Raw genomic sequence first — 11,197 nt, forward strand, 5'->3', positions numbered from 1 at the left:
ATATAACTTTCTTCCAAAATTACAGAGAAAAAGGCAGACATTTATATGGACTAAAAGCTTTCAGAACAATATAAATTTCTCACGAAACGAGAGACAACTATGGCCTCAGTGTGCCATTAGCATACAAAATGTGAGTGGGGAGAGGACTCGGGGTTAATTGAGTTTGTGGTATTTTCTCACAGATCCGAACACGGTTTTCATGTGGGAACAAGAACTGCAGCCGACCGACAAGCTGGAGTTTAAACACCACAACTACAAAGAGATGCGGAAGGTGAATATCATCATCACAAGAGCAACCAAAGTCAGGCAATGTGCACGTTTTAATTTCCCAGAGAAGTATTATATGGCCTCCTTACTCTGGCATGTCACTCTCCACAAGGAGAGACGTTAACCCTTAGGCCCCAGTTAGAAGCCTCTCGTAGACCCAAATTAGATCTCACACTTTGCACTGAGGAGGAGCATTACCCCGTAACATGTGTCGGCAAGTTGAGTTTCTGACTTGGCTCCACCTCTTTCTGATCTGCAAAACCAGGAGCCCCATGGGCTGAGGTGGAAAGTAATCCTATATAACTCTACAGCTGGTGGTATACTAATGATGGCGGCTCCATCGTCTGACCTTACCATAAACTTCAGGTTAATATCAAGTAACAACCAAAGAAATGTGTCCAGAACAGCAGGGAGAACGGTGACCACAAAGCTTTAAAAACGGTAACTGTCCAACATCTGACGTAGAACCTCTGTCTTTTCAGCTGATGAAGAAGGTTAACGAGGACTGTCCCAATATCACACGAGTCTACAGCATCGGCAAAAGCTACCTGGGGCTCAAGATGTATGTGATGGAGATATCGGACCACCCAGGAGAGCATGAACTGGGTAGGAAGAGGCCACAGGGCAGCGCACATGATAAGGTCCGACCCACCGACTGCTCAGGGAGCATGCAGAAGTCTACACGGAGGGGTAGAAAGAAACACACAGGTCGTGACTAGTACCGACTGACAGTGCCCCCGTAATAACAGTGATATCCACAGTGCCCTCATAATAACAGTGACATCAACAGTTCACCCCTAAGTGACATCCACAGTGCCCCCATAAGTGACATCCACAGTGCCCCCATAAGTGACATCCACAGTGCCGCATAATAAGTAACATCCACAGTGGCCTCATACAACGTCACGTGGCCTCATGTGGTGCCCGCTTTTCACTCCCGAACAGGTCACACACTGACGAGTGACCTTGGATCCGTGATGGTCGCTATACTTCACACTGTACAGTATTTTATATATCAGATGGGAGGGTTGGGAGAGAGCATTGATGCCTTCTTGCCTTCCACTATGGTGGGTGCAGATCTCCCGCTCAGGTTGGAGCTCGCTGGTGGCTTTAGTGGCCAGATATAACCGGAACAGTGATGATGTCTTACATTACAGGGGAGCCGGAGTTTCGCTACGTGGCCGGGATGCACGGGAACGAGGTCGTAGGTCGAGAGTTGATGCTGAATCTCATGGAATATCTGTGTCAGGAATACAAGAAAGAAAACCCAAGAATCCTAAGGCTCATCACCGAGACTCGTATACATCTCCTCCCCTCCATGAACCCAGATGGATATGAAATGGCCTACAAACTGGTATGTACCTCGGCTGGCCAACCTTACCCGGCCAGACCCCACTGACTCTGACCGAGCTGTCTCCTCCTAGGGCTCCGAGCTGTCTGGATGGGCCTTTGGCCGCTGGAATTACCAGGGACTTGATTTAAACCACAACTTTGCAGACCTGAACACCCCTCTGTGGGACGCAGAAGACAATGAGCAGGTTCCCGAGCATTTCCCCAACCATTATATCCCGATCCCAGAGTACTACACCTATGAAAACGCAACGGTGAGTAACCAGAGGCTAGAGAATTCCACCACCAACAGCTGCAAACACCTTGCGTGGTGTCACCTCCAACCATCATGGAAGGGCTGTCCCATAAAGTCAACCATTACAGGGACATGCTGGTCCCTCAAAAACATGCACAACCATGGAGTATCGAAAGCGGCTACATAAACTGTCACATTGTGTACAGGTATTGAATTTAGAACTCCAGAGCTGAACTCACAGCTCGTCAAGCCTCAATTACTGAAATCTCACAGCATTCCCTGCATGTTCTGGGTTTGCAGGATAATACGTGCACTAGTAAGCTTTGTCAGCCCATAGGCTTATTGATGGTATCCAATATCCATCAGCATTATAAATGCAGCTGTGGAGAACTGTGCAGAATCAGTCAACTCCATAAGTAAGGAGACGGATGTGACGCTAAAGTCTATAGACATTCTGTAATTTTGTTTTCGCATTGCTATCACAGATGTAGGACATCTTCTCCCTTAGGCCCAGTTCAGACCAGGTCTGTGCCCCAATTCATGACTTTGTTAGGGGCGCCCATCTGAATCCATATAAAGCTTGATGCAGATGTGGCCTTGTAGCAAGTGACTTCTACATGAAGCCTTGGACTCCATGTGGTCATTTTTCTGGTCGAGTCTGTTTCTTCAGCTGGACGCAATAGCATTGTGTTTGATAGATTCAGATAAAAGGCCAAGACCGAGTCAGAGACATAATCTGAGCCTGGCCTGATGCCATAAAGACAACCTTATTGTGTTTCAGGTGGCTCCAGAGACCCGCGCCATCATTGACTGGATGCAGAAAATCCCCTTTGTCCTCAGTGCCAACTTGCATGGTGGAGAGCTCGTTGTGTCCTATCCCTTTGACATGGCTCGTTCCTACTGGATGGCCAAGGAGCTGACCCCCACAGCAGATGACTCGATGTTTCGCTGGTTAGCTACGGTCTATGCCTCCAGCCACCGCATCATGGCCGACGACAACCGCAGGATTTGCCACTACGATAACTTCATTAGGGTTGGAAACATCATCAATGGAGCAAACTGGCACACAGTGGCCGGCAGTGAGTGAGATGTCCTCTCCAGTGAAGCTGCCACCACTGTCGGGCTCGTCTCCCAATAACCATGTCTTCTCTTCTGCTCAGGCATGAATGACTTCAGCTACCTGCACACCAACTGCTTTGAGGTAACGATAGAACTTTCCTGCGACAAATTCCCACACGAGGTGGAACTTCCGACCGAGTGGGAGAATAACAAGGAGTCTCTGCTTCTGTACATTGAGCAGGTCAGTAACTGCCCCTGTGCTCAGCGGAATATAGAGCGTCCATTAGTGGGGGGTGAACATTGACGTGCCTCCTATATTTATACAGTCTGAGTAAAAATCTGCGTTCACTAATCTGCAGGCTTCACAGCTGAAATCTTCCCTGATTGTTTAACATCTGGACAGAACATATTCTTGTGTTTTCTGAGAAAGTCTGTAGTGGGTTGTGCATCCATCTGCTGTTTACACGGAGCTTTTGGGAACGGATTCTCTTAAATATCCGAGTCCTCAAACTTATCTTTAAAAATGTTCAGAAAACTCTTTTAATTTATTCCTATGAGGATTCACTTTGCTGTTTATATAAAGAATTTTGAGCTTTTTGCCTAAAGAAAAGGTTTCGAAAAACACGTGGTGGAAAAAGAAAGGCATGTCGCATTACTTCAAGAGGATCCTGAAGAAGACCTCTTTACTAGACACTGTCCAATCAAGAGGCTGCAAAAAAACAATTAAGCCGTTCCAAAACCCTTCTGCAAACCAAAAACTTCTCCAAAACCTCCCAAGACTACCCTGAGCTTTCCAAGGCGATGAGGTTTCAGAGAAAGCTGCCTTTCTTTATCCTGAAGCGTCTTCACTGGCGATTTTGTCGTTTTTGCTGAGAATCCAAGACATCTTTGCCATGATGTACAATGAGCGGGCGGCTTCCAGAGAAATCTGCCTGAAAAAGGAACATGTCACTTCTTCTAACCCCTTGAAGGTTTCCGAGCCCAGAAGCAGTTACAAGAAGTGACATAACACAGAGCAGGTGCACATCAATGAAGTTTTGACACTGCTGTGCACTACGTTCATTTTTTGGCACTTTTTCACTTGATTTCTGCTTGAAAAAGACGCTGTTTACTCATTTTGCAAAAAGGGGATCTACCTGAAGGAAGTTCTGCTTGAAAAACTTGTGGTTTGAACTTTGGACATAGCCTAACAGCTGCAGGTATTATAGGCTACGTTCACACTAGTGTTCGGCTAGTGTGCGTCGCGCTAGCGTCGGGCGACGCAGCGGCGACGCACACGTCATGCGCCCCTATGTTTAACATGGGGGACGCATGCGTTTTTGCTTGTTGCGTTTTCCGACACGTGCGTCTTTTTTGACGCTAGCGTCGGACCAAGAAAACGCAACAAGTTGCATTTTTCTTGCGTCCGATTTTCGTCAAAAAACGACGCACGCGTCGAAAAACGCAGCGTTTTTGCGTGCGTTTGCACGCGTTTTTCGGTGCGTTGTGCGTCGCGTCGCCGACGCAGCGGCGCACAACGCTAGTGTGAACGTAGCCATAGGAGGACGTGTATGTTCACAAGCTTGCTGACTGTCTCCAGTGACAAGCAGCAGAATTGTGAACACAGCTCTGGAGATTAAGGGTATATGTGCACTCAGACTGTAGTTTTTCGAGGAGCTTTTGTGAAACTCTCCAAATCCTGGAGAGGTGCTGCTCAGTTTCTGCCTCAAAAACTCTGCAAAAAGACTGTGTGCCTTCACCCTAATACAGATTGTTACCCGGGACCATTCACGTTAGTTCTTGCTAGGCTTCTTTTACACATACCAGGTTTTTTTGCAGCCCGTTTTTGCAGCCTTTTTTGCGGGCCGCATCGCCGCAATTTTCACGGTCTGCCGCAAAAACAGACCGCAAAAAACTTGCAGATCCCTGTTTTTCGGGTTTGCAATACTATGGAAGTAGTATTGGAAAAACAAAAACGGCGTTCTGCAAAACCGGAAGTCACAGTGCACTTCCCTTGTTTTTCCGGCCCCATTGATTTTCAATGGGGGCCGTGTCCGTAAACCGGGAAAAAGATCGAGCAGGCTCGATCTTTTTTCACGACCGTAAATACGGCCCTCACAGCCATACGGCACACTGTGAAGTTATTGCGGCCCGTTTTTGTGGCCCCAAGGAAATCTATTGGGGCAACGAAAATAGGCCGCAAAACAACGGTAAGTGTAAAAGAAGCCTTAGGCTGGTTTCACATTTGCGTTTTTTGCCGCTGCGTTTTAGCGCAAAAAAACGCATGTGTTTTTTTTCCTATACTTAACATTAAAAACGCATGCGTTTTTTTGCATGCCTTTTGCCGCATTTTGCCGCCGCATGCGTCTTTTGTATGCATGCGTTGTGTTGCAGAAATGCAACATGTAGTAATTTTTAGCGGCGTTTTTTTGCCGCGAAAAAACCTATTGCTGTCTATGTAAACGCATGCGTTTTTAACCACATGCGTTTGGTTGCGTTAAAAACGCATGCGTTTTTATAGAAAAAAAAAACAGAAAACACACTGATATGCCACCCCCCACCATAAAGGTGATAAAGGGATCCTAACCCTAAAGGGATCCTAACCCTAACCCTAAGGGTTAGGGTTAGGATCCCTTTAGGGTTAGGGGTAGGGTTAGGGTTAGGATCCCTTTAGGGTTAGGGTTAGGATCCCTACCCCTAACCCTAACTTTAACCCTAGCTATTTCTGTTTATAGTGGGTTTTTTACTTGATTTTGATGATTGGCAGCTGTCACACACTTCTCATCATGCGTTTAAAAAACACAAACGCATGAAAAAACGCATGTAAACGCGTCAAACCACATGCAAAAACGCATGCGTCTAAAAAACGCAGCGTTTGCACGTGTTTACATGCGTTTTTTCACCATGTGTTCTTTTTTTAAACGCATGCGTTTTAAAACGCAAGTGTAAAACCAGCCTTAGAGGACGGGTGTCATATCAATTACGTCATCTGATGTAGAAAACTACAGCTTGTCTCCTTTTTCAGGTGCATCGTGGGATTAAAGGTGTTGTGCGCGATAAAGATACAAACCAAGGAATCCCTGAGGCCGTCATAATGGTGGATGGGATCAACCATGATATCCGCACAGGTACAAGCCCATGCATTGTGTAGGATAGCAAAAACAGCATAAAAAGTACACACATCGCCCAAGATGAAATCAACTTATTCCCCCCAACCAAAACCTTGGATCAAGATAACAAAAAAATTAGCATGAAAATGAGATATAACATTTGATTACTTCAGGTCCTAAACATTGGCCAAGAGACCAGGAGAAAAGGTGCCGGTCGCATCTGTGGAAAATGTACAGATGGACTAGGAAGACCAAGAAATATCAGTGATGATCAACAGAAATCCATAAAACGTAGAAATAAAACAATTTCATAAGAATAAACAAAAAGAACAGTAAGGATCGGCCCCTGTGGTGACTGGGTGTGATGACCCCATGTTCTTCCAGATGTAACCCAGAACGTCCAGCTCTCCGTGCTTATTAATGGGATTCAGGTCACCCAGATATCACCTTAAAGCTTCCAAACTCAACTTCTGCTGGTATTATATATATTCCTATAATTTGGATGGCTGGCTGGTCCATACTTCTGTCCCTCATAACATATACAGCTCATTCACATAAACTGGACCTTGAGAAGTTTCTTAATATGTCATGGGGCAACAGACTGGTCTCCTGGTCTACTTCTCTATAGACTATAAGCGTCTGTATGTACATTAGAAAGTTTCCACGTGGGGCAAAAGACAAGCCAACTTCTCAGAGATGGCTTCTGCATCCAGCTATATCTTTAGAAAGTTCTTAGGTGTCTTCGTCCACATAGGACAACAGGCTTGTCTCCGTCAGCTTCTCCCTACACGCTTGTGTACATACGGACATGATAACGTTCTTTGGGCTTTTACCCCCACATTGGGCGGCAGAATAGTTTTCAAGTCAACTTCTCAGCCTATATATTTAGATCAGCAAGTTCTCTGGGCTTTTTACTTCTCAGGCGGTCACACACTGGTATCACTGGCCGGCTTCTCAGTCTGTCTAGTGTCTATCAGCGTTGGCCCTTCCATGTTACATGTAAAGGTACAAAGCAAAAGAAACCGCAGAGAAGGAGTATCCCGTGTACATCATGAAGCACCTTGTGATGACTCCATATTGTGTTGTATGTTTTAGCACATAATTTTATGTGTTCTGTTATAGCCGTTGATGGAGATTACTGGCGTCTTCTGAACCCAGGAGAATATGAGGTCACTGCGAAAGCAGAGGGATATCACCAATCTACTAAGTCCTGTCGTGTCTCTTATGAAGACCGCCCAACCATCTGTGATTTCTACATATCCAAGACTCCAAAGCAACGCCTGAAGGAGCTGCTGGCCAACGGAAAGAAACTGCCCAAAGAGCTTCTACTGCGCCTCCGTCAGCTGAGGAACCGCAAGCTGAAAGCCAAGAGCCCCAAGTGAAGGGCTGGAAGCAACGACCAAAGAAACCAGCAGAAGAGAAAAGGCAAAGTCCAACCACCCAACACATCCAAGTCCCTCAGACTGATATAATCTTTATGTCTTCTGTTTCCCACTGTAGAACTGGGAAAGCTGGAAAACCGTTTCAGACATTTATGGTAGAGAAGTTGCTAAATGCTTAGTGCAAGTGGGGAAGATGGAGTCCTGAGGGTCATATTGTAAGATAAGGCTGAAGTGGCTACATCAGGTTGTCATTTCTGGACGAGAAGCCTGCAGCTAATCCTATCCGGTATAACAAGTAAGAATTTCTTTGTAGAGATGTCAGGAGGAGGGCAACATGGCAGATTGTAAGGACTCTACGTCCCGTAGAAGTTGACGGCTAGAATCCAATCTCTAGAAATGTAAATATATACAATGATCAGGTTCCATCTATCGACCTATCTGTGGAAATGCTACGAGGGCATGTCCATTAGCCCTAGCTCACTATTCATGTCGTGGGGAGAACTGCCAGTCTTCATAAACGAGACATTACTGCACTCACCAAAACATTTTGAAGGCACTTCCTTAAAACCTATCTCCATTGTCTCCACAATGTCCCCAACCTAATGATCAGCACACAGATTGCATCTTTTCTTTCCCATTGTCTTGTTTAGAGCTTACACTGACTGCAGGATTTCTCGCACAAGTCTGTGCGGTCTGGAGTGGCAGTCTGTTGTACAGCAGACAGGACGTCAAATGACCTTTTCCCATACCTGCAGTTACAGGTATCTGGTACAGCTGATCTGGTCGTGTCCCCCACACAAAAAAAGGCAACAAGATCTAAAATTACCACCAGAAACAAATATGTAGTGAAGAAAGGCTTTAAGTGAGTGTGCGCCATGACTCTGGAAGACGGGCATATACTGACTGATGTTCTGGCGGGCTGGGTCTGCGCAGAACAAGTCATGAACAGGAATTACATGGATGCTGGCATTGATCTATGTCTATGCACTTGCTAGTCAAGTGATATCAGTATGAGCTGATAATAAATATTACTGCTTCTATCTGTGTCTTTGATTGGATGCTAAACTCCATACAGTACCCGGAGGGCCTCCACATGGTGCCCCCATACAGTACCCGGAGGGCCTCCACATGGTGTCCCCATACACTACCCGGAGGACCTCCACATGGTGTCCCCATACACTACCCGGAGGACCTCCACATGGTGTCCCCATACAGTACCCGGAGGACCTCCACATGGTGTCCCCATACAGTACCCGGAGGGCCTCCACATGGTGTCCCCATACAGTACCCGGAGGGCCTCCACATGGTGTCCCCATACAGTACCCAGGGGGCCTCCAGACGGTGCCCCCATACAGTACCCGGAGGACCTCCACATGGTGTCCCCATACAGTACCCGGAGGACCTCCACATGGTGTCCCCATACAGTACCCGGAGGGCCTCCACATGGTGTCCCCATACAGTACCCGGAGGGCCTCCACATGGTGTCCCCATACAGTACCCAGGGGGCCTCCAGACGGTGCCCCCATACAGTACCCGGAGGACCTCCACATGGTGTCCCCATACAGTACCCGGAGGGCCTCCACATGGTGTCCCCATACAGTACCCAGGGGGCCTCCACATGGTGTCCCCATACAGTACCCGGAGGACCTCCACATGGTGTCCCCATACAGTACCCGGAGGACCTCCACATGGTGTCCCCATACAGTACCCGGAGGACCTCCACATGGTGTCCCGATACAGTACCCAGGGGGCCTCCACACAATGCCCCCATACAGTACCCGGAGGGCCTCCACATGGTGTCCCCATACAGTACCCGGAGGGCCTCCACATGGTGTCCCCATACAGTACCCAGGGGGCCTCCACATGGTGTCCCCATACAGTACCCGGAGGGCCTCCACATGGTGTCCCCATACAGTACCCAGGGGGCCTCCACATGGTGTCCCCATACAGTACCCGGAGGGCCTCCACATGGTGTCCCGATACAGTACCCAGGGGGCCTCCACACAATGCCCCCATACAGTACCCGGAGGGCCTCCACATGGTGTCCCCATACAGTACCCGGAGGGCCTCCACATGGTGTCCCGATACAGTACCCGGAGGGCCTCCACATGGTGTCCCCATACAGTACCCAGGGGGCCTCCACATGGTGTCCCCATACAGTACCCGGAGGGCCTCCACATGGTGTCCCCATACAGTACCCAGGGGGCCTCCACATGGTGTCCCGATACAGTACCCAGGGGGCCTCCACACAATGCCCCCATACAGTACCCGGAGGGCCTCCACATGGTGTCCCCATACAGTACCCGGAGGGCCTCCACATGGTGTCCCCATACAGTACCCAGGGGGCCTCCACATGGTGTCCCCATACAGTACCCGGAGGGCCTCCACATGGTGTCCCCATACAGTACCCAGGGGGCCTCCACATGGTGTCCCCATACAGTACCCGGAGGGCCTCCACATGGTGTCCCGATACAGTACCCAGGGGGCCTCCACACAATGCCCCCATACAGTACCCGGAGGGCCTCCACATGGTGTCCCCATACAGTACCCGGAGGGCCTCCACATGGTGTCCCCATACAGTACCCAGGGGGCCTCCACACAATGCCCCCATACAGTACCCGGAGGGCCTCCACATGGTGTCCCCATACAGTACCCGGAGGGCCTCCACATGGTGTCCCGATACAGTACCCAGGGGGCCTCCACACAATGCCCCCATACAGTACCCGGAGGGCCTCCACATGGTGTCCCCATACAGTACCCGGAGGGCCTCCACATGGTGTCCCGATACAGTACCCAGGGGGCCTCCACACAATGCCCCCATACAGTACCCGGAGGGCCTCCACATGGTGTCCCCATACAGTACCCGGAGGGCCTCCACATGGTGTCCCCATACAGTACCCGGAGGGCCTCCACATGGTGTCCCCATACAGTACCCAGGGGGCCTCCAGACGGTGCCCCCATACAGTACCCGGAGGGCCTCCACATGGTGTCCCGATACAGTACCCAGGGAGCCTCCACACAATGCCCCATAAAGTACCCAGGATGCTTCCAGATGGTGCCCGAGGGGGACTTCATACGGTGCCCCCATACAGTGCCTGGGGGGCCTCCATACAGTGTCCGTGGGGGGTCATAAAGTCCACGAGGGGGTCTCTATCCGGACACAGTGTCACCGCACATCGGGGTAAATCTATTGATAACATTCTGCACATAGTGAGTGCCCCCTAGTGGAGGATCCATGGCGGGGTGTGAGGATTTGGGGTCAGAAGTCCAGAGTGGTGACCCTATAGTTACATTATTATGCTGCTCAGCACTGGAGGGCGGAGGCGCTAACAACAAACCGCTGCTCAGAGGACAATCAGACGTTTATAGGAGTTTGAGATTTAGTAAAAAAAAGAAGACGAGAGATTAATAAGAAACTATGACATTAAAGAGCCGGGCCATAAATTATACTTATCTGCAGAATAATTCACATGTGCTACCTCCACATAATGGATCCCACTGGTCTGCAGATAATGATCTCATGTAAGATTAGCACAGGATCCAGTCCTGAGACATAAGGAGAGTCTGTCACTAAGGCTACGTTCACATTTGCATTGTGCGCCGCTGCGTCGGCGACGCAACGCACAACGCAAACAAAAACGCAACAAAACGCACGCAAAAACACTGTGTTTTGCGACGTATGCGTTGTTTTTTGCCGAAATTTGGACGCAAGAAAAATGAAACTTGTTGCGTTTTCTTGGCCCGACGCTTGCGGCAAAAAACCCGCATGCGTCGCACAATGCAGCACAAAAAGATGCATGCGTCCCCCATGTTAA

General features: G+C 48.9%; 1 protein-coding gene across 1 annotated transcript in view; it reads left to right on the forward strand.

The window, feature by feature from the left end:
- The window catches only part of CPXM1 (carboxypeptidase X, M14 family member 1), an 86,181-nt gene extending 77,759 nt beyond the window's left edge, over positions 1 to 8,422 (forward strand). The window contains exons 7-14 of the mRNA XM_069745038.1: positions 183 to 271; positions 750 to 873; positions 1,425 to 1,621; positions 1,692 to 1,871; positions 2,634 to 2,931; positions 3,013 to 3,152; positions 5,916 to 6,018; positions 7,123 to 8,422. Coding sequence (XP_069601139.1) covers positions 183 to 271; positions 750 to 873; positions 1,425 to 1,621; positions 1,692 to 1,871; positions 2,634 to 2,931; positions 3,013 to 3,152; positions 5,916 to 6,018; positions 7,123 to 7,382 — 1,391 coding nt within the window. The 3' untranslated portion in view covers positions 7,383 to 8,422. The remainder of the gene's footprint in view (positions 1 to 182; positions 272 to 749; positions 874 to 1,424; positions 1,622 to 1,691; positions 1,872 to 2,633; positions 2,932 to 3,012; positions 3,153 to 5,915; positions 6,019 to 7,122) is intronic.
- Positions 8,423 to 11,197: the final 2,775 nt, after the last annotated feature.

The sequence above is a fragment of the Ranitomeya imitator genome, chromosome 1 (genome assembly GCF_032444005.1).
Source record: "Ranitomeya imitator isolate aRanImi1 chromosome 1, aRanImi1.pri, whole genome shotgun sequence".
NCBI lineage: Eukaryota > Metazoa > Chordata > Amphibia > Anura > Dendrobatidae > Ranitomeya > Ranitomeya imitator.